A 24,144-nucleotide genomic window follows, 5' to 3' on the forward strand; every position below is an offset into this window, starting at 1 on the left:
TGGTTCACTGTAAAAACAATACACAGCAGCCTCCCAGACAGCAAAATCCACCATTTTCACATTGACTCAACGTCTGCAGACGTTGAGTCAATGTGAAAATGACTGATTTGCTTTTGGGGACTAAGTGGGCGAGAAGGTAAAGAGTCGGATTTCCGCTTTCATTTTCAAAAGTAGAATTAGCGTCTTTGCAAAAAAAAAAACAAGTGCCTGGAACAAGAGTCGAACCAATGACCTTTCGATCGTTCATCAGTCCACCTCACAGCCAGTGGGACTTCGGCAAGGCAGAGAAAAGGTTTGTGGAGTGATTGCTTAAACCAGAAAAAATGGAAGCGCATCCCTTATCCCGGTAATATCACCACCTGAATGTCACAAAGTGAAAACAACCAGCATTTACATTGATTCAATGTAAGAACTGATTTACTGGTTGAAGAACATTCACTTGGACAAGTGAAACTACAAGAACAACGACATACAACAGAAACATGCGGAAGACCTTCTACACCAAAGCACGAGTTACTAATCAAATAGAATCTAAAAGGTTGATCAAACACACATGGAAGCTTTAAAAAACAAGCTGTTAAAAAGATGATTCAACCAATGAAATGTTAAAAACCACATGGAATGAACTATATGATTACTACTGCATTTTGAAAGACGAGAGGTGTCCTAGACCGCAAAATCTGTCTTTTTTACATTGATTCAACGTCTCCAGACGTTAAATCAATGTAAAAATGACGAGTTTTGTTGTCTGGGTTAAAAAAGCTAAAAAATAACATCATTCGGTAACTGCTTGCACATTGCTCGAGATATACAGTACTGCAATACTGGAAGCGATAATCCCACAATACGGAACAGAATCAACGCTAATTGCTAAAGTCTGACAACACGTTTAAGGCTGAGCCGTGAAAGAAAATTATTGCATGAAAGTGAGCTGAGCAATACGTCACGTTTGTCAACTGTCTGAACATTTAACAAGAAATTCACGCTAAAAAGCACAATAAGAAACATTTCCCGACAAAACAAAGTAAAACCCGGCAGAGGTGATCGTTCAAAGTACAACCGTCGGATATGTCTAACTCATCATCCACAACCCAGGTGGTCCGGGATAATAGTCAATTCCACAAAAAAGCTGCAAATCTGCGCCGGAAACCCTTTTTACCGGTTGCTTTCCAGCCAGTGAAATTGATCATTTTTACATTGATTCAACGTCTGCAAGTGCAAAACAAATCAATTTTGCTGGTTGCTGGTCCGTTCAGCTTTCCAGCCAACCAAATCAGTTATCTTTTCCATTGAATCAACGCAACAGATTTTCTGACCAGTTTTCTCTCACACTTCGACTGCTGCTGACGCAAGATCCTCGGATTGCAACATTGTTTCTGAATGGTAGTCCACCACCTTCACCTTGTGTTCCTTGGCCTTAAGAACCAGTTCGCGTCCGGGTTGACCTTGATGAGAGCGCTCATATTAGTGTCTGGGTCCAGGCAACGTTCATGGATGTTCCCGCCCACCTCGTACAACGCGTGCGTCAAGTTGCTGACGCTACATCTGCGGAAGCACAAGATTTGCAATAACGTCGCCGTGCGTGAGAAACGGTAGCAACGCCAGTGAAGGAACAAGTAAAGTCACATATGTCATCGCCGGTAGCAAAATACGTCTGCAGACATTGAATCAATTAAAAAAGAAAGAATATTGCTACGTGGGATAAGCTCCATGGCAACAAAATCCGTCATTTTTACAGAATTTTCACAAATGATGGATTTTATTGTCTGGAGTAAAGCGAGGCGTAAAATGTTATGTAACCACAGGCCGTATTCTTACCATGCTTCTAGCTCTAATTTTTCCTCAAATAAAATTGAAACAAAAATCTTCTGCTGCAACGTCTTCACAGCGTAAACTGATTTAAAACAGACACTCACTGGTCTTGTTTCCCTTTGTGGTTCTTCCTGCCACACTGTCGGTGGTACCTGGCAATGATGTCACTCACCGTCACATGGTCGTCCAGTTGGACAGCCATGGATGTGAGACTCATGGTGGGGGCCTGGATCCTGATCAGTCCCTTGGGGGTTTCGTACTGTTGGACAGGGAGAGGTTAGTTGTGGAATCTCACATAACAAAACCGGTCCTTTTTACATTGATTCACGTCTGCAGACGTTGAATCAATGTACAAATAACGGATTTTCCTGTCTGAGGGAGTTGGTAACAAAGGTAAAGAGCTGATACAACAAACACAAGCAAGAGGGTTTAACAGTTGGTTTTCTACATTAAAACATTCTCATTTCACAGCTGAAATTTCATTAAAAACTGGCATTGCCTTACCAAATGAAAAAAACGTACAAGAGTGCCTAGTCCTGGAATAACAAAGGGACACAAAAGGCGGCACCAGTGATCTACGTACACATTTGTCACCGATGAACATGACGGACGTCAGGCAGCAAGTAACCTGCAATACTCACGTCAAACGGCTGGGTTAAGGCTTGTATTGATGGGACCTTCTTGTTCGAATCCTTGCTCTTGCCGCCTTGGAAGAACTTGTACTTGCTCTGTGAAAGAGGTAACTTAATAAGCAAAGAAGACATTGAACTCAGAGCCAATTGAAGCCTAAGTTATATTTTCATACAAGAAAACTACAATACGCTTAAAAAAAAATACAACTATACACTTTGATTTGAATTAGAAAAATTTGCTTTAGAAACATTTGCGATTTTCTCATACCATTCGTTAAGATTAAACGAAGAAGATCGTTTATAAGTTTTACAAACATTCGTCTTGAAAGGGTTTCGACAGTTGACCTCATAACAAATGCCAAGATGTTCTTGCTAGGAATATTATAGGGCATAGGTCCACCACAAGAGTGAAGTTGCAATGTTCTACATCAGACATGTGCAACCGGCGGCCCGCCATGTTGTTCTGTGCGGCCGCGTATTACTCAGCATATTGAAAGTGTATGCTGTATAGTAGCTTTCTCAAATTATACTTCATTGTTTCCATCCGTGGCGATAGAATCGGAATGAGGGAACAATGAATCGTAAAAACTTTGTGAATTGCTGAGCGCACTTTTTCACATTGCAGCAAGTGTAAATTTTCGCGCGCTGTGTAATGTTGCGCTGAAGCTTTGTGACATAACAATGCTGGCTTGCAATTTCACGATGCGAATTTAGCACATAGAACTTTGTTGTCAACTTTGCAGTTTTCCCACAAACTTGGGCTTTTATTTTTTGAGTTTGCGTAATTTTTTTTTTCAGATTTACGTTGGTGTGTTTTGGTGCTTGGTATTTTCAATTAGCTTTTCTAGTTTTTGGGCTTGATTTTGAGGCTGAACTTGAGAATGTTTTGCTGTAGTCAATATTCCGCCATTTCCCAGTTTTTTTCTTGTTTTCAAACTAATGATTGCGTGAAAAGACGTCACAGTATTGCTGTTGCAGTGCAGAAAGCATATGCCATCACCGGTTTCGGAACGTTTTCAGGTTTTTGGGAATAAAAAGTTGTAAAGACTATGTAGAGCGTACATAAATCTGTTTCTTGACTTACTACTTTCATAAGAAAATTACACTAAATTTTCTTGTAAAAAAGTTGATGCGGCCGCGTTATCACTCGAATTTTCGTTTTGGGCAGCGAGTAAAAAAGGTTGCACATGCCTGGTCTATATGATAATGGACGCTTCTTGTAATTAACATTCAGTGGACAATGTTGACTGAGCGTCTAGGTGGTACCACAAAGAACACCACCTAGAAACAATAAATGTAAGCAGCGGGAAAGTGGCCGCAACCCCAATCCTAGGCTTCTCTTCGCAGGGATGAAACGGAGAGAGAAATGGGTTGCCGAGCTGAACATTAATTAACCAGCCAAGGAATATTCTCGTGAAGCTAGTGAAGACTGGATAGCCTATAAACCACTAACAAGGAGACGATGACATAGCAATCAGCCAGAGAAGCATTAACAGTCACAGAGAACGGGCATTCCTATTTGGAAGAGCCCGCCACGCTGCAAAGCATGCAAACGGAAGATAGAAAAGACATAGAAGGGACAGATGAAAAGACAAAAAAAAGAGCAACCCCCGGCGCTAACCTTTTCCTTGGGATGGTTATGATGTTTCTTGCTGCTCATCTCAGCCTTGTTCATGTGCCGCACCTGAGTTGAATGAACATTGTTAGTAGAGCTCAGATGGCCTGCGTTTCAATAAACTACCAGCAAAATCAAAACACTCAAAGAAGGAAAATCTGATGTATGCAGACGATATATTTGCATAAAAATACGTGTATGGTAACAAACGTGGTCTTCGCAAATATTCAACGAAGAATATTAAATAACAAACACAATGCTCGCTGTTTTATAGTGAGTAGTCAGGTAGTGCTGACGCCAGGAAGATCGCTCCTTTTCAACAATAAAGTATCACTTAAAAAAAATTATCTAAACCAAGCAATTTGAAAAATTAGTTTGACCACTCTCCGTTAAGTTTAACCAGCAGTCAATTTTTTTTTTTTGCTTTTTTTTATTATTGATCGAAGGAATGCACTATGTTATTGTACCTGAGTCAGCATGAAAGCCGGTACAGTCCACAACAACTTGTGATACTTTATCAACATCCGGACTATGTTGGAAGTTCCGGCGGCGTGCTTCAGATCTTGCGTGGTAGTGTTGTCTTTCTGCGGGGAAGAGAGGATTTTGTGGCGGGGTATTTTGAAGAAGTCAATACTTTTAGAGTTAACTCGGTCGCCTTGCATAGATACCGTATACAACTTGCAAACTTGCTATGGGGCATTGAAAACGCAGCAAACGTATTCACACATTTCATTTTCAGTTATTTCTTTAGTTGAGTTAGTGCACGGTTTTACGCCTTTTGTTCCTCGTATTGCGAGGTTTGGACGTTTTTCTAATTTTACTCCATCGTACAGCAGATTAGCTTTTCTTGCATTGATTCTATGTCTGGATACGTTGAATCAATGTAACAAACTAATCTGCTGGTAAGGATGATATGGTGCATTTTTACCCTTTAATGGATGCTCTATTGCATCACATTGTAGCAATAGCTCCTCATCTTACCTTACTCTTCCTCCCGGAGATGAAGAGGTTGGGAGCGGTGATCATGGCGACATTATTCAATGACATCTTGTTCGATTCTTCATTAGCGATGACTTGTGCTAAAAATTTCAAAAGGAGCTTCATGGAGTCCCTGTGAACATTATTGAGGAGGATAACCAGGAGATTGAGAGCTTGGAGCTGCTCTTTCCTGTCAGTGATCACTGAAAAACATGAAATAAATTGTATTTGGAAGCACAGACCAATCCTGATTCCTGAACATTAGTTCCGTTAGCGCTATACACATAATATTATATAGTGTTGCACCTGCGAAGGTAATAAACTGCACGACTCTACGTGGAAAAACATCTCGAGCTTCGAAGCGAGATAAAGTCTATCAACTGTGTTCCATTTGCGACATCACAATGCGGTTGTTGCGTGTGAATGGTAGTGCAAGGTGACTGAATGTGAATGGTGGTACAACGCGAATGGTGCATGTGATAGGTGGTGCAAGTGAATGGTGTAAAGTGTAAACCATGCGTGTTCAACTGTTCATATATCATTTCCAGCAAATTGCAAAATAATAAACAAGTTTTCCACTATCCTCCTACTTACATCCACAAGACTGGAAAGCATCAATGTACTCTGTGGACAAGAGAGGGTCCGGAAGCTCCCTGAGGAACTGTTTGAGGAGAGCCGCTACATCGTGGGAGTGCGCATCCTTCCAGACCTTGGATACTACGTTCGGAGGAGCATTAGAACTGAACCGAGATTCCAAATCCTAAACAACATCATCAGAAACAAATAGAGCAACTCTATAATTAAGAAATCGTGATAAAAAGACTTCTTTTAATCATGAAGTTTTTGAAGTGTTTTAAGATTTTTTACTCTTTTCAGTTTAGGATCATTGGTTAATCTTACAAATCTACTCCCATGACTAATGTTATTGATAAAAAGCGTTTTTTTAAAGATGAAAATAGATTTCATCATCCAAGTCCACTCCTACGTGCCTGACCTGTCTTAGTATCTTCGTCCTCGCAGAAGATCCGGATTTTCTTAAGATTCCTTCATCTTGCAAGGCATTCTCCTCCAGGAAGCTGATGATCTCACTGAGCACGAGAGGAACAGGAAGATTGTTGGTGTTCATCCGTTTACGATCCCATTCTACCAGCAACGTTATTGGAGTCCCAAATACACCCAGTTCTTCACAATAAATAGCCACGTTTAATAAACTTGCAGGTAGTAGCTACCTATGCAAGAAATCAGTCGTTTTTTACATTGATTCAACGTCTGCAGACGTTAAGTTAATGTAACAAACGACCGATTTGCTATCTGGGTATGAGAGCGCAACGCAAAACCTAAAACATGGGAAGCTCGTTTGGTGTCTATTTGCAACTATTCCAACTCTGATCAAAACAATATTTTCTGACAGATGTCAAACCCACAACAATGCTTGATATGAACCACTTGGTTACATGTTTTGTAAAACAATTTTTTTTATTCTGACAGCAAGTCAATTTTATAACATACTGTTGGAAATTGCTGGATTGTTCATCGAGGCATTGGTAGTAAATTTTTTTATTGAAATCTTGGTCCTACATGACTTACTGATGAAGAATGATAAGGGAGTTGGTGTGGTACAGAATTAATGAGCTCGTAAAGCAAGCAATTAGTTCAGTCAGAAAATCAGTTTTGTCACATTGATTCAACGTCCGTGGACGTTGAATAAGTAAAAAAAAGATTGATTTGCTACAAAACAGTTTCTAAAATAATTTTTATCGATTTGAGGAAAGTCTATCTCCCCAACCTTGCTGACGCTGTGACGCACCAAAGACAGAAACAAATCTGTTCAACAAGCAACCCAAACCTTTGTTTTTCATTTTCGCCGGTTTCCTTCGTTTTAAATCGATATTCCTCAAATCAAACAGGGCTGTCAGTTCGATGAGGGCGAGGCTCTGTACCTTCCTCATGTCCACTGGGGATAAGTCGCTGCAAAGGATATCATCAGTGTCAGTTACACAAAAAGAATAAATTAGGATTCCAAAACATGTTCTACCACAGAGGCAAGAGTATGACATGCCGTAATGACGTTTAATTAAAATGTGATTACGGTTGGTCTAAAAGTAAACTAGAACCACCCAGGAAGGCCGCCACTGTGCTACATTGCAACTTCCATATGTGCAACTATCATGATTTCGTAACGGTGTGGGCTACCGACGTCGTATCAAAGTATTTATTTAACCACTCAGAATGACGGGAAACAAAATTTTACCGAAAGAAAACTGCGACCACATCATTGACAAGCATCAACGACAAATGACTTAGAATGAACTTATAAGCTTAGAACTGTCTTAGAATGACTGCTAGCAAATCTTGCCTTTTGTATGCATCGTTTTATCGTAACTCGGATAAAGGGTCAGTTTTGTTAGTTCGGACTGTTGCAAACAATTCTCAAAGTAAAGCAATTACTTTTGATGCCACATCGAGCACACCAGAGTATCATGTTGGTAGAGAATCAATGTGAATCAAAGCATTGCAAAACTCTCGTATTGAAAAACACAACACGACGTTTGTTGACATTGGTGAGGCGAGAGGCGTATACTGCTGGATCTATTAAGCCTTGAACTATCAATCGTTCCACAAGTCACTATAGCGACTGCAGGCTAAACAAGCAACCGTAAGGTTTGCGTTGCCGAAGATGGCCAATGAACCTGAATCAGGCTTCTGCAATCTGAAGCAACTACAAAGTACTCAAAGCAACCATCAGATATAGTACCGACGTTTCGTCAGTCATCATGTCTGACTTCATCAATAAATTGTATCACGTGACTAGACTCTCTAGAGTCTAGAGCAGTGGTTCTTAACCTTTTTTCCCTTATTACCCATTTCTGTCCAGATCAAAGTCTCATTACCCAAAATCTAATTTTATCTATCTTGGTATTTTGCCATATTAAAAATATAGAAGAGCGTTATTCAACAAAAACAGCATTTAATGCAAAGAATGACATCAATAGTGTCAGTGAGACATTTGCTCTTGTTTTTTATGTACAATCGATGCAATATCGGGTGTGATTTTGGATACTGCACAACGCAAATCTGACTCCAGATCTAAAAGCTTGTTTCCGGATTTTTATTTCAAAGCAACAACACTTGAAAATGCTGATTCACAGAGATAAGTGGAAGGGAACATAGTCAACAATGTTAGTGGTTTTTTGCGCAACTTTTAGATATACTTTCCCCATCATTCCCCAGGATTTTCCCAAGCTTTTATCTTCAGAAGAAGCCTTGACAGATGACTCATAAATCATGTCTAAAAACCCTTCTTGGATATCTTCATCTTCTTCACTGGGAAAATTTTCATATTAAAATAAAATATCACTGGTTGTTTTGAACGGACTCAAAACATCAAAAAAAGTGTAAGTAATAAAACAACTTTACCACTTACAGCTGTGACATTGTTTGTTACATCTATAATTCTAAATATTTTGGTTTAGCTGATTACCCACCTGCTATCCTGAAATTACCCACATGTGGGTAATTACCCATAGGTTAAGAACCACTGGTCTAGAGTAAAGTTCAAGATCAGATTATAAGCGAACCTCATTCAAAACAAAACTAACCGCGTAAAAAAAAAATTACCTCTTTATTTTATTTAGACGTCTGACAACGTCAAAACAATGCAAAAAACGGTAACTTTTGTTGGCTGGAACGTAACAGTGGGGTGGATGGTTTTGGACAAGATTTCAAAACGGAAAAGAATTAGTCAAATTCTTACCCCTTTTTTCAGATTTAATTGGTCAACGTTTTATTGTTGTCAAGTTTGGCAATAGATTCATATCATAAAAATAAATCAAGGCGTGGTCAAGGGTTTTAAAAAGAAAGTGATGAAAATTGACAAGGAAGTGAGTTGATATTGTCATGCTAATCTCATCGCTTGTCATTCACCTGAGCTGAAGCATGAAGGAAAGCATATTGCGTGTTTGATGAATCAACAGCCACGAAGAAAATGTGCCGTGACTCCCACGGACCCCACGCTTATCAACCCAGATAAAAAAATCAGTTCTTTTACATTGAAAAGACATGTAGAGACGTCGGACCAATTTGAAACGAATGGAACTGGGAGATTTCTATTAGCAAAACTCGTTAATAGTTTATAACGCTGTTGAGAAAACATTTTGCTTTGAACAAAAAAAACATTTTATTAGTTGAACAAACTGGTGGAAGATAAATCAGATTTTAAACGATCTCAGCAACAAAGTTTTCATATTTTTTTCAACTTATCACAACTTTTTTTACGTTTCGGCAGTATACGACCAATTTCTTTAAGGCAGATTGTCAGCATTCCATGAATGCATATTAGCAGTAGCCTACCACCTTCTTTAAAAAACTCAACTAGCTCTTGACCGCTAAGAAAGTAAGGCCGCCGACACACACGACAAAATGCAGCCCCAAGTTAATGGTACTTTGTTTAAAGTCTTTCAAAGTTAAATAAAACCAGTGGTTACAAATGTTGGCATAGGCCACAGGGTCATCTCAACAACAGCAACAAAAACAGTGAAACGGTGTTTTAAAGTCTTCAGGTCAGCTTGACATTCACAAGTTTTTGCATGAAAACATGATAAGCGTACAGATATCAGCTTTATTAGTATGAATATAAAAAAGATAAACTTCTTAAAACTCTACCGAAATAGGACGATGCGTACCACATATTACTTGCCACCAACAATGCTGCTGATTTAAAAGTGAAATGAAGATTAGCTGATTCAGGCTTACCAGGCGGAAGCTTGTGGAGTATATTGTTGCCAGCCGGGTTACCTTCGAGATATCTAACGTATTTGTACGTTTAAACAACGCAATAGTGAAAAATTCAATGAAGCTGAGTGATAACCTATCTGATGTTAGCATTTTTAACGCAAAACGCTGCTGGTTTGCAGCAAAGCATTTGCATCACTGTAGTTCAGTATACACCACTCAGCTGGTGAAATCTGCCCTTTTCGCAGTGACTCAAACATATGCAGACGATGAATCAATGTAAAAAGAAAGGAGTTTGCTAACTGGTTAACTGCAAACTTCAAAACTCACCATATTTTTGTAATCCCAAGCCTGTCCCTAACCAGAGAGAAGTTGGGAAGGCTATCCTGCTTTGCTGTCTCACTGTAGCTCATGCTCTTCAACTGAAATGTAATGCAAGCTCTTGAAATATCCGTGGTTGAACGCAAAAAATCAAAGTAGGCTACATCTGGGGATAGTCAGTATGTTGGAAAAGCAGTTTCCCGTGGCAAACCGCAGTCTCAAAACTCGTAACAAAGTTGCAAGCCTTGTAGGCCAAATGTGATAAGGGAACACAGAGAGCGGGGGAACTCATAAAAATTAGTTTGATGTTATTTCTGGGTAATAATGGATCGTAATTGTATAAGTATCAAAATGAAAGCTTCAACACCGAACGCCTTAATCGCATCAATGGTAAGTATAACTTGCGTTCTTCTGGTGACTAAAGGCCACTAGGTTTCCTCCTGCTGTTAAAGATGATCCTTAGCTTTTATTACCGACGTTTCGTCAGTCAGCACGACTGACTTTATCAAGGGGGCTAAAACAGGCAAACACAACCTGTTCAGTAACAAACGGCACAACACAATTACACAAAAACATACCAGTTGACGAAATGATGAAGTAGCAAGAATCAGAGTTAAAAAACGCAACAAGATTACCACTCAGTTTAATTGATAACGCAGTGATGCCTAAAAACAGTAGGCTACTATCCGGTAGCGTAAATTTATCTCTTTAAGACCAACGTCAAGAAACGTTGAAATAATATGCGACAAGACAGAAATGAAATTAGCAATTACAACGATTGTGAAAAGCTCTAAGCAAAGGAAAAAGTGAACGCAAAGTCAAAGTAATTTTTTGTACACAGAGGGAAAGCTCCGAGTCTGACCATCATTCTGGTTAAGGCTTAAGAACACGTCGTGCCTTTTGCTTTATGTACCGACAGTACCGTACCAACTTTCTGTAAACATTTTTTTGTATAATTCTTGACATCAGGAGTAGGGTGGCTCGTTTTTGAACTTTTTTTTTAAATTCTCTCGGGGTAGTGGGGAAATGGTGCCAATGAGTGAGAAAACGCTCATGACAAAATTTGAGATTCGTAAAAAATTGTATTCAGCCTCCTCATGGGACCCAAAAATCGAAAAATGGGGTCAAAAACGCATTTTTTTTCAAAAATATTTTTAGTTTGGGTAGATACAATATTGTTTAGATATATCTAGTTACTAATTACCTCAGAAAAAAAATTGGAGTCATTTGAACTATTCCTTCAGCTTCCTCACAGCTTCTGAAAATTTCCATTTTGCTGAAAATTTCGCATTTTTGTGGGTGGTTACATGATACATAATTGCGTTAGACATTTTGCCAGCTATAAAACGTCATTGTATTTCTCTTTATAGACCTGCCCTGAGCTGTTGCATCATTTTTTAATGAAATTGGGTTAATTTGGTAGGAAAAAGTGACGTATTTTATTTGAATTTACGTCACTGACGAAGTTTGTAGTTATGTAACCACAAGCAAAAATGCGAAATTTTCAGCAAAATGAAAATATTCAGAAGCTGTGAGGAAGCTGAAGGAATAGTTCAAATGACTTCAATCTTTTTTTTCAGGTTATTTAGATATATCTAAACAATATTGTATCTACCCAAACTAAATTTTTTTTTGAAAAAAATTGCGTTTTTGACCCCATTTTTCGATTTTTGGGTCCCATGAGGAGGCTGAAGACAATTTGTTACGAATCTCAAATTTTTTCATGATTGTTTTCTCACTCATTGGCACCATTTCCCTACTACCCCGGGAGAATTTAAAAAAAAAGTTCAAAAACGAGCCACTCTAATCAGGAGGTAACCTAGTACTTAGCCTATAGTCACCAGAAGAATGCAAGTGACTTTATTTATGAAATGCCTGGTAAACAGTTTCACTCTGCGTTTACGCATCAATGGTGTTACATCATCAAGTTTCTAGATATACCACCAAAGTCCCTTGTTATATACAACATACATCAAATAGAAAAACAAACCCTTTGTAAAACACCAGTTGCACATAAAAGTAACGAGTTTCTGCAATGAAGCATCAAACAAACTTACAATCTTTCCGTCGTCAGCAAACGCTGTAGTGGAATCTTCACTTGTGCTCTTCCAAGATGGTGACCCGTTCTTGGAGTTGATACTCAAAGTCTCGACACCTGCAATGATTTTATTTGTTATGTACATGTTAGTTTCTTGAAGCTTAGAGCTCCTTGTCTGAAGTATTTGTCTAGGATGCCATGGAAAAACGTTTGCCAAACAGAGGTTAGAATTTTGTCTATAAAAATATTAAAAACACTTGGAAAACAGGAGAACTTTCCTTTTGAATTTATTTTACTCCACAGAACATGATCGATTAGTTGTGTTTTTGATAAAAAAGTACAACCATGTCAAAATAAGGTTAGTAAAACGTAACATAAGCGTTAGTTGTGATCAACAGATATAACAAAACCATGATCTACAAAAAAATAAGCTAAAAATTAGGTAAAAACAACTTGTAATCCGCTGCATATCTGAGCAGTGGTGTTATAACATTATACATGTAAGGGAAAGCGGGCAAGACCTTGCAATACTCTGACCAAGGAAATGCAGATGTCCGTGATAAGTTCCCAAAACACTTTTTAGCTCAAGATCATGTGTGTGTGCCTGCATCTTTTTCAATTCGATTTTAAAAACGTTGATTGGTTTCAAATACCACAGCTATGAAGCAATCATGGTAACAATTGTGGTGTCAGTGAAATCGCGTCACTCGCTTCCCCACAAAGCTAAGCACATTAGATGACGTCAGTGTCAAAGTTGCTCTTTTTACATCGTTTCAACGTCTAGAGAGGGCTGAAGTAATGTGAAAAACTTGCTAAGACAGAAAAGCTTATGCACTTCTGGTAAAAAATGCAATGCTACAGTCTTCAACATAATTATGGGCTTTGCAGCTCACTCAATCACGACTTTCAGTCGCGATAGAAAGAAAATGTAATTGACAGCAAATGACGGGAAAATTTGTCCTTTCTCACAATCCTTTAATGAATTGACTGGCTGTGCGACTGATTTGAGTCAAAACCCGTTTAATAAGCTTTGAAATATTTAACCCGCGCTTAAGAACAGAGGAAAATTGACTTTATGTAAAACAATTGCCCTCTTCAGCCTGGAAACACTGATTAGAACATATAGTACTCACTGCACAAAAACGTTTTTAAGCCTCGTCAAGCAAGCTGACTGCATCGTATACATACATAGACACACCACACAGCTCTCAACTATAACAAATTAATTTGAAGAAAAAGTAAGGTAGTTTGCTTCAATTACAAAAGCAGTTAGAAGTATTTTGAAATTAAATGCGCAAACAAAAATTTGTTTCAATCCAGTTATCCGGAAATTTCGTTCCACTACGAATCGTCGCAAGCCAACCACTTGTGTGTTGTTGAGGCAGTGGCTCGCCTATTCGTGATTCGATGTCCAACCAGCAAATTAGTCTGTTTTTCCTTGATTCTTTTTTCAATGAAAAAGGACTGATTTGCCAACTGGGCGTTGACAATGTGGTAGTTGGTGATGATGAAGAGTCAGTAAAAATAATCGTATGGAAACGAAAAAAAAAGACGGATATCAACAGACTTGCTGCGTTTGGGTTGATTTTAGCTGATCCACCCAAAGTCTTGACCGACATCAAATTCACGGGTGATCCACTTTTCGCATTGAAAGAACGAGACCTTCGAAGGCTGCGACGAGGTGTAGCCGGCGCAAACCGGTAAGAACCGAATCGAAAACTTGAAAAAGACATTGAGGAGAGCTTGTGAAGAGGAGATTTCCTTTCGCTTGGTACATCAGTGGATGTTGGTGGATGATCATGGGAGAAAAGGCAGCTAGATTCCGCAGACAAGTAACTGAATGATTGTGTTTGGGAAGACTGGGTAGATGAAGCTGGTAAAGTATTCTGCCGTCTGCGCTTCAATACAGGAGAGACGGCTGGATTGCTGGAAAGAGAATCCCGTCCACTACGTGCCATAGCATCTCGGTGGCTAAAAGGGGTCGATAATGTCTGTTTTCCTTTTGGCGAAGCTGTTAATTTGGTTTCAAGCATCGGATTTTCTTTACCAAACAACAACTTGAGCGACGACATAGCTTTAAATTTGAGACTTTTCAATTTTCTTGATTGATTTTGAATGTCCTGTTTGCTTTTCTCTTCATCTTCGGTTGTGAGCAATAATCTTGGTGTGTTGGTAAAATGGAAGTCATACAACTGATCTCCAAGAGCTGAAGCATCACTTGGCGGTTCCTCTTCAGCTTCTACACAAATCGGGCTTTTGTGCAAGACTTGACACTCTTCAGGGATAGGCAATACATTTCCCGTGCTCACCAGACCGGGTTCAGCAGACGAAGGATCTTTTCTATTTATGTCAAACGGCGGAAAGTTTAGCTGCTGTTCGTTCAAATTGTTCAGTTCTGGCATGGAAAGCGACTTTGAGATGTCCCGCAACAGCTGATAGTCATTGGTGCTAGAGAGCACTGAGCCACTGTAAAACGCCGCCCAAGATGCGTCGGAAGCAACTGAAGTCAAGGTATGCAGGGATTCTGACGACGATTTAAGATCGGCTGAATAGAAATATTTTTAGCACTAAATATTCACGTTGTAAGAAAAATGCGACACGACATTGATAACACTTTTAGCTTATGTTTATCTCTAATCTAACCACGCAACTTGATGTCCAACCAAACTCTTACATTGCTTATGGAATCGTATGGGATACTTTGTTGAAGGGAAGGGGGCAAGGTTCGTCTAATTGACAAGTTCCAGAAATTAAAATTTACCAGTTAAATTTGCAGCTTTCAAATAAATAGCACCCAGTGCATCACAACAGAACCAGGCGGGAACATAAAATAATTGCTTAGTTTTGCAGCCCCACCACAACTCATAGCGAACACTTACAAATAACAAACTTTAACAAGGTTTGTTCATTCATGAAAAATCACACATTTACAGGCTCCTAAGCTCCCAGAAGAAATCGTTAAATGGCCTCGAAAACTACAGCGCCGGTAGGCCTTGTTTGGCCGCAGGCTTCATTAAGCCTTCGAATTTGGCGTCGGCAATTGCCGAAATAATCGAACAAAGTGTGATATGGGGATGCAAAAAGTGCGGACCCAAATTTTGAACATGTGTGCATTGCAGAAACGCAGTCAGCAAATTAGTCTGTAGACGTCAAATCAATGTAAAAAAACGACTGATCTGCTGTCTGGGTCTCCACTTGGTTATTATTCGAATTTTCGTTCGTTCCCTACCTCAGTGCATTTAAATGCATTTGCAAATATGTTTCAGGGCCTTGTTTGCGTTGTTCTTACCTTACTAAACGCAAAAACACGATATCAATTAACGGATTTTTAAAATCACTAATTTTTAACCGACTTTTTATTTTGGCTGCCGGGCGCGAGAATTTGGCCGCCGCAAAAGAGCTTTGGTTGGCCATGGTTGGTCGTCCGAAAAATAAAGGAACTTAGAGGCCTGATATATGACCTAAAATCCAACCAACATTTCAAAACCAGGACGCCTATTGTGCGACAGTAGCTGCTTTTAGAGCTAGTGATAACAAACGATTTGTTGTAACCCAGCCAGCAAATCGGTTCCTTTATTACACTGATTCAACGTCTGCAAACGTTGAATCAAAGTAAAAATGAACCGATTAGCTAGCTGGAAAAAACAGCTGAAGCTGAGCAACATGGACACGATTCCACAAACAACAACAGACAACAAAGCACTCAGTCACTTTTCACATGAAACGGAAACACTCAGAAATATGTTACGGCATGCCAAAAGTAAGCAATTATTTAATGCCTTGGCAAAATCTATCTTCAAAATCATGTCAAATACCAATCGCCCTAGTCAGTATTTAAAAGTAGCAGACACCAGTTTTTCCAGCAGAAGAGATTAAAATAGTACCAGTGAATCACATCCATTGAAAGTGACAATTACTAAACAAAACCTTCTAATGGCGTTCACAAAAAGAGAAAGTTTACAAGTCACAAAAAGAAAACAGCTATCCCCCAGTCCACACACCAGTCCGTTTTTACATCCACCCAACGTCTGCCAACGTTGAATCAACACAGGAAATTGATTTGCTGGCTGGGCGACAGCAAACCAAGATGTCTGTCATGGAAATAAACTTTTCTATGAGACAAGCCTCACCTCCGGATAGGTCGCTGGCTACAATGGAATCGACATTTTTTCTATGTTTGGAATGATAGTCCATCTTGTGCTGTGAATCGTCAGAACCACCAGTTCCCGCGGGACTGGTCGGATCTCGGACTCTCTGGGACTCGGAGTGACGACGCTGGTGGGTGGCTTCTCCATAGCCTCCCTCCCGCGGGAGACTCATGGACTTCAAAGAGAGCTCATCTGGCTGGAACAAAAAAACAAACATTTTCATGTGATTTAGAAGACTGATGGTGTGTGTGAAAAAAGATGTTGGTAGCAGCCATATTCCTAGAGCTTGGATTAACTTGGAAAAGCATTGGAAATGGTTATATACAGTACAATGTATTAAATCTTTAAACTAGTTTTCGTTGTGCAATCAAATTATTAGCCTTCATTTTGAGACAAGCGGGTAATGCACCATTGTTGTTACCTTAATCCAACACACACAAATGCTTAAAATAGACAGCCATATAGTATAAATACATTTTACATCAAAATTAGTTATACTGTATACTAGTTGAGTAAAAACCTTAACACCCTGTTTCACCTCAATAGGATTATCAAAAGGAACTTATTGGTAAATATTTTAATTTTTTCAATAAAGAGAATGATCCATTTTGCATTTTTAATTTTTTTTAATATTCAATGCATCAGACCAATAGGTCCGTATTTACTACCAAACATGCAAAAAAACAAAAACAAACATACAAGTACATCACAATGTTGGGGAAAATTGTCAACGAGTAAACTGCGAATGGCACCCTTGAAATACGACGATTTGACAAGAGCGTTAGAATTGCAGAGAGCATTCATGTAACAATTTTTGAAGATTGACATCGACATAAAAGATGATGTACAGTATATACGCTGTAGCCTACAGTAGGATTTAGGGTTATGATTTCTCTTGATATGGGTCGTAAATAACAGAACAAACAAGATCTCGTCGTGACAGAGGGCAGCTATATTTACCGTATGTTGCGTGAAGCACAACCTATGTAGCAATGTACACGCAGTAATCATGGCAAGCCTTGATTACGTTATCACACTTCGTCATGTCTACCCGACCAGCAAATCAGTTTTTTTTACATTGATGCAATGTCTGCAGACGTTAAATCGATGGCAAAAAGACATTGTTAGCTGATTGGAAGCGTCTGCATACGTTGAATCAATAAAAAAAATACTTTGCTACTTCGGTGCTTCATTATATTAACTTTAACAATTTCTTGCGTTCAATTTCAAAACAAATCAGTCTTGCTTTACATTCTTTACGTTTGCAGACGTTGAATCAATGTAAAAAGGACATTTGGTGACTGGGACAAGATAATCGTGGATATCATTGTCAGTTTCTGAGCCACAGCACATGGCCTGGAACTGGATGCCACCACGATAACGCCCATGGTGTGGAAGCTGTGATGGCATGCTTTGTCAACGCGCAATAATTACGGTCATTCTGACCCAGCGTTACGTCACAAGTAGAACAATGAAAGCAATAACAAGACACTTCCTTTCGTGGTACCACGCATTGCACAGCAGCACGCATAAACGCGTCTTTTGATTTCACTGCGTTTCTTGAAAATGGGGTATCACCAAACCAAAATACGTCAAAGAAACTTGCAACAGTTGTCTCTCAGGCAGCAAATCAGGCCTTTTTTACATTGATTTAACGTCTCCATACGTTGAATTAGTGGAGGCCTGATTTTGGATAGTTTTTATACAAAAAAAGACACTGATGGCAGATAATGTATGACGAGTTCTACACCTACAAAATACAACAGAGTAGTGTATCTCACAACTCTTAATTTGGCACAAACTTTTCTGTACGACACACTTACACAGACTTGAAGCAACAACGTTGGGCTTCGGGGACTCACCTTCTTAGGTGGGGGCTGCAATCGTTCAGGCGGGTCCCTGTGTGCTTCTGGGGTTGACTCCGGTGAAGTATCCACAGTGGGAAAGATTGAATTGATACTTGGCTTTGGACGTTTCTTCGTTTTCTAAAAAGCAACAGATTTGAAAACAAAATAAGGTTTTCAAAAAACAACCAAAAAGTTGGGAGATTATAAGTACTTTGGAATTTGTTTTATTCTCTGTCAATCACGTTCTCGGAACAGGTATTTTCATTTAACGACCGGTACTTTTGGTACTAAATGCTCTTAATTCCGGCAGTCATCGGATATTGTGATTGTTCTGGAAATCTTTTAAAGACCAGTAGTGGCGATTCGATTATATTTCGTTAGAAAATGTTGTGAAAGAAACTTGAACGAAGTCAACGCATCCGGCAAACATCTGGTGCTGCGAAAGTCGGGACACTGTTTCATTTCTGGTCATTAACCAAGTGGTGCATGACTGCATGTTAGCACGGCTGTTAGCACAGTTTAGTTAGCACGGCTACAAAACCCAATAAAGTGCACATTATCCACTTTGCATTCAAAGATGAAGCTCTGTCCCTGTACATACAAACAGAAGAAAGTTTAACAAATTTGAAACTTTACAATTGTTGCTTCAGATAGACGTATAAATTCTAGTAATTTTTACCAATTTTCATAGGGAATCAACTGTTCGTACCAACAATTCCTAAAATTCAGACCTAAAACAACATCGCAAGTCAGCAAAAATCAATTTATCTTTCAAGGATGTTTTACCGTTGTTTAAAAACCTCTCATGCTTACTCAAAGAGGGTGATAAAATTTTCAACATTGCTACTTTTTATGATAGATAATTTTCCTTTTTTTCTTGCGCATTTCAAGAGGCCTAGCCTCAAAGAGTGAAGGTAAAAGAGGTAAAGGTGTGTCCCATACTTGATCCAAGCATCGGGGGATGAGAAGATCAGGTTCTCATTATACTAAGCCTTCGGCACTAACGAGAGTACCGTAGGGTGGCCAGTTCCTTTCTCTCGGCCGCCTTTCCTTCAGCAACTACGCCCACCCAATTTATTCAAAGAGTAGGCTTATACAATTTTTTTCTTCAAAAAAATGCCGCTTGAAATGAATTCGTTTAGCTTCGACTTCGAGTGGCAAAAGACTTTGCAGACCAAATGACGAAGAGGCTCAAATGAGGAAAAGATAAAACGCCTTGCCACGATCGTACCTGTGCTCTGTTGAAGGAAGTGATTCTCCTGAGGACGGCTTCCCGCTGCGGCCGCGTGAGAGTCGAGAGGACAGTCATGGATGACAAGTCTGTGGAGATGCGGGTGGACATTCGGGACGAGGAAGGATTGTCCGATGATGTCATCAACGCGTCTGATGCCGTCATTACAAGGTCAGAAAGACCTGCACTGACCAGCCAATCAGCTTCATTGTCGTCATCTTGATATTCTACAAAGCAAAAAAAGTTTGTTAATTAACATAATCATCGTTTTATTTCAGGAATAAACCAGCGATGCATGTGTGGACAACTTAAGGTGGTCCCGAAAAATATAGGAAAAAAAATTACCAAAAAAATTCCGATCACCTTACCATTTTTTTACATTCGCTAAAAGAAGGCATCAAGCAAAAACTTCAGAAAAATTAGTTAATGAATAAAGGACAGAGGTGCCACACGTAGCCCTGAATCTGAAAAAAACTATTATATATTTATTATATTTTGTGAGTGTAGCCTACTTTTGACCTGCACTGAAATCGTCAATAAAAAACAAAATCGAAAAGTTTTGGTTGATAAGAGAAAAAGTGAAATACCGGTACCTCTATCAGGTTGCCTGGCCTAGTAATATGTTGGACCTCTTATTTTGCGATTTTACTTATACTGTAGAATCAATAACCTTTGACGTGTGACAGTCACAGACAGTTCAAAAGCATAGATTAATACAATACACTGTTCAGTAGAACTGATAAAACTTTATAACATAATTTACAATTTGTGTGATTTTGACTCAGGACTCGATTCTGCATAAAAAGCTTTTTTTCAAATAACTTAATTTATAGTGCAACTAAGATAAAAAGATATTTTTAAGACAGATATAAACTTTGTGTTTCTGCTTCCTTACAGCTTTGTTTGACCCTTCCAGCTTTAGTTTTAGAGATATGGCCATTTGGCCTTTATTTAACTTTTTGGGCTGGGTGACACAGCCGTTGAAGAGGGCTACCCCCAAAAAAAATTGGAAATGACTTTTAAGTCCATGTGGAAGCTTTTTAGAACCTTTTTTTAAATTGAAACAAAAGTATTTATCAGCCCACTTTAACAGTTAATGAAATGCAAGGAATGTGGATGCAAGGAATGTGGAAAGTGGGTACATGCAAGATGTGCTAATGTCAAGAGAGCCGCAACAAGATTGGCGAAGTGTTTTGTTTGTGGGAAATGCAGTAAAGGAAGGAATGAAGTGGAAGGCCATGATGATGAGTTCTGCCATGGCATCGAAACAGTGACAGACTTCTGTTATCTGGGTGATCGGATAAATGGAAGTGGTGGATGTGAAGCAGCGGTGACAACAAGGGCAAGATTGGGCTGGGCAAAGTTCAGGGAATGTGGGGAAATGTTGTATGGCAGAAAATTCTCACTAAGGATGAAAGGGAAAGTATATCGGAGCTGTGTGCGGCCTGCAATGCTATATGGTAGCGAGACATGGATATTGAGAGAGAGTGAACTGGCAATCCTGAGAAGAACGGAAAGGTCAATGGTGAGAGCAATGTGTGGGGTGAAAACGAGAAGGGAAAAAAGGACTGAAGAATTGTTGGATATGCTAGAGATGAAAGAGACCATAGACCAACTGGCAAGGGCAAATGGAGTAAGATGGTATGGACATGTGATAAGGAGGGAGGAAGGAAGTTTCGTCATTTCTTTGAGAACTGAGTGACAGTTGAGAACTGACGATGCACTAGCAAGTGCGAAATATATTTTCTGTTCCATCTACTGACAACTGATCCCTGTTGCCTTAGCAATTGAGGTTTTAGCTTTCTAGATATGGAACAGGGATCGTTTCAGAACAAGACTAGGTCAGAAAGCGAGGCAGACTCCGACTCAGCTCAGCAGCAGCCTAGAGCAGTTAGCTACACAAAATAAGCAACGATAAGAACTATTATTATAAAGGCGAAAGTATCAGAGCAGTCTAAATACAATAGGGTAACCTAGTGCATCTGACTTCTTAGACAAAAAAAATTATTACGAGTTACGCTTCTTATAAAGTGTTTGGCATAATTCAGTTGTGTATCGACCCAGAAGTAGTAACACGAGGACATGACAGATGAAACACAAAAGTAGTGTGGACTGGATTGATGAGCTCACCTCCGGAGTTTGTCCTGCTTATTGGCTGCTTTGCCTCTTCCCCACTTTTTACAATAATACTTTGGCGAATATCTTGGACTTCCCGTAAATAATCCTCATACTGCTGAATTGGAAGAGGAGGAATAGCTTCATCGGATGGAGTGAGACCTACACGTTGAAAGAGCAGTGAAAATGTCATCTTGATCGTGTCAGTGCTTGCGATCATACATTCATCTCCACTCACCATACACAGTGCCAAAACTGTACTTCACTTCTACACAACCAAAACTGTGACATTTCGCATTGTTTATGGTTATAAATAACAAATAAATGAAGTGTAACAAACTGGGTGGACTGAAGGGTCTGCTACTATTCGGTGAGTCCGATTCGGTGAGTTCCTAACCTCTAACCCTAACCCCTAACCCTAAAACGGCAATGATAATTAGGCTACGGTACCCGATAATTTAAAAAAAAAATTGAAAAAATCACCGAATAGGGATCGGACTCACCGAATCGGACTCACAGAATTGGACTCACCGAAACGGGCCATTCCGGGACTGAACGTAGTTAGAGAACTGTCCACCATATTCTCGTTCGTGCCGAAGGCTTATTAACGGCATAGAAAATATTAAAAATGGATTGAGAATCATGTCTTCATTTATCGATCCTCGCTTTCAAGTATGAAAACCATCTTTTTAAATAACATTCAATCAGTTTAATTACAAACAAATATGTCATTGAGGCAGTATCATATCATATGCATCGACTTTCATACGAAGAACACAATACTTAGCAAAACGAATGATTAAAAACACAGACGTACACATGTGAGCATCATGGGAATTGGGGGAACTTGCTCCGTCTCCATTCATTCCGCTTTCGTTACTGTCCAAACTGTCTATTGAATCACAGGACTTTTGCCTGCCAATAAAAACTACAAAGTTTAACATTTACATAAGTCATTTAAGCCTAACACCTTTCTATGAATATGATTTAAAAACATGACTACTACAAGTTCACTTTCATTTTGACTTTACTGAACCAATTTAACGGTATATGTACAATTGTACATGAGAGAAGACTGTAAAGCCCGAAATTATAGGTTTTCTTAAACAAAACACAGCAAGCCAAGACATGAGATTCTATTTGAATAAGCTGAAGTTGCTATTACTATAGCGAAATCGATTCTTAATAAATTACATTAATTAAGAGGTTAGATTGTTGTGCAAATGCCAGCATTTGATGAATGCAAAATAGCAAGCCAAGACGTACATGGTATTTCTATACAATTGATCAGATTAAAGTCTGAAAGGTGGATGTCGTTTGTGATCAGAAGTTGAGAAATCGACACTGAAACGACTATGTCTGCTAGCAGGATATTTACTCCCCATCTTCAGTTCAATGCTTCACATTTGTGAAACAACAGACCACAAGAGCAAACAAACCTGTCAACAAAAGCGTTACCTGGAATATATTCCGCTATCTAGGCTGTCTGCGGACTTGCTTGACGATCTGGTCAGAGGCTGGTGAGATGATGATTTTTGAAGAGGTTTTTTGTACGTGCGTAAGCGCTCCGCTGCGGAGCTGTTTTTTCTCTTCACCTTGAGAACAACCAGATCCTTTGCTCCTGACTCTTTTTTATCTTTACCCATCATGATAATCCGATGCTTTCGTTTAAATGTACAAACTTAGTGAACACCCACTTCATCATAAAAACAACTTACTTTAAAAAACAAAATGCGTCTGAAAAAGAAAAGTAACAATGAATACATAGCTGAATGCTTTCAAAACTGAAACTTAGCCATTGTTATTAGAATCAACCCAACATACAGTATATCCAAAGTTATTTAAAAACCAATCAACCATTAAACATAAAAACTGCACAGTGCACGTACGTTTCAAAGCTTCTTGCATTTTTTTTATATTGATTCAAGGTCTTCAAACTCCGATGAACGTGCAAAAAACTGATTTGTTGCCTTAGACATGAGATTCACTTCAACAGCAGTAAACAGCAAGATGTTCAGCTAATGCTGTTCCTTCGAGCATGCATCTTAAATGTAAGCTTTTAAAGTTCCTCCTTGGTTGATATACAATGATATCACAGCAATCATGCCACAAAATTTTCTTTTTCAGCCTCCACATTTCATTAGGATTCAGACTACGTAATAATTTGCTGTCAATCACCAAAACAATTGCTTAAAAATTTCAAACTAGACTCAGACACCTTTGGAACAAAGAAACTGTCCACCTCATATCATTTCAACGTAAGACAACGTTGAACGACGTAAAATGTCAACTCTTGCTAGTTAATTTCTGTAGTGAAGTTTAGCTTTCTTCTGAAGTGTACCTGACATGACTAGCAGACAAGATTAGAATCCTAAGACAAACCAGATGAATGGCTTTGATACCTTTAATAAATTGACAACTTTTTCTCCTCATGAGGTGTGCTTTTTCTCGATGAGTAATCTTGTTTCAGAGTAGCACTGAACGACTTTGAAATAACAAAAAGACAAAATCATGATGGTAGCTGTCTAGACGAGACACTGGTAACGACAGTGATGCATTGCGTCTAAACGTTTCATTGACTGGTGGTACTTAAGAAACGTCAAGAAAACTAAAACCTTGTCAATACAAAGCAATATTTGAAACAACATACTTGAATCGAACCACTTGTAAGTTGTT

At 39.0% G+C, this 24,144-nt stretch overlaps 1 protein-coding gene across 1 annotated transcript; it reads right to left on the reverse strand.

Moving 5' to 3' along the window:
* Positions 1 to 271: 271 nt before the first annotated feature.
* Positions 272 to 23,135, reverse strand: LOC145770532 (rho GTPase-activating protein 18-like). The gene is made up of 17 exons (XM_082582204.1): positions 22,927 to 23,135; positions 22,286 to 22,383; positions 21,484 to 21,630; positions 19,354 to 19,580; positions 18,138 to 18,260; positions 16,258 to 16,471; positions 12,147 to 12,244; positions 10,099 to 10,190; positions 6,884 to 7,005; positions 6,032 to 6,219; positions 5,632 to 5,797; positions 5,041 to 5,240; positions 4,527 to 4,643; positions 4,066 to 4,128; positions 2,454 to 2,540; positions 1,917 to 2,071; positions 272 to 1,545 (listed from the first exon to the last, which is right to left on the reverse strand). The coding sequence occupies exons 1-17, from the start codon at positions 23,115 to 23,117 to the stop codon at positions 1,398 to 1,400; spliced, it is 2,436 nt and encodes an 811-aa protein (XP_082438330.1). The 5' UTR covers positions 23,118 to 23,135; the 3' UTR covers positions 272 to 1,397.
* Positions 23,136 to 24,144: the final 1,009 nt, after the last annotated feature.

Source organism: Aplidium turbinatum, chromosome 5 (genome assembly GCF_918807975.1).
Source record: "Aplidium turbinatum chromosome 5, kaAplTurb1.1, whole genome shotgun sequence".
Classification (NCBI taxonomy): domain Eukaryota; kingdom Metazoa; phylum Chordata; class Ascidiacea; order Aplousobranchia; family Polyclinidae; genus Aplidium; species Aplidium turbinatum.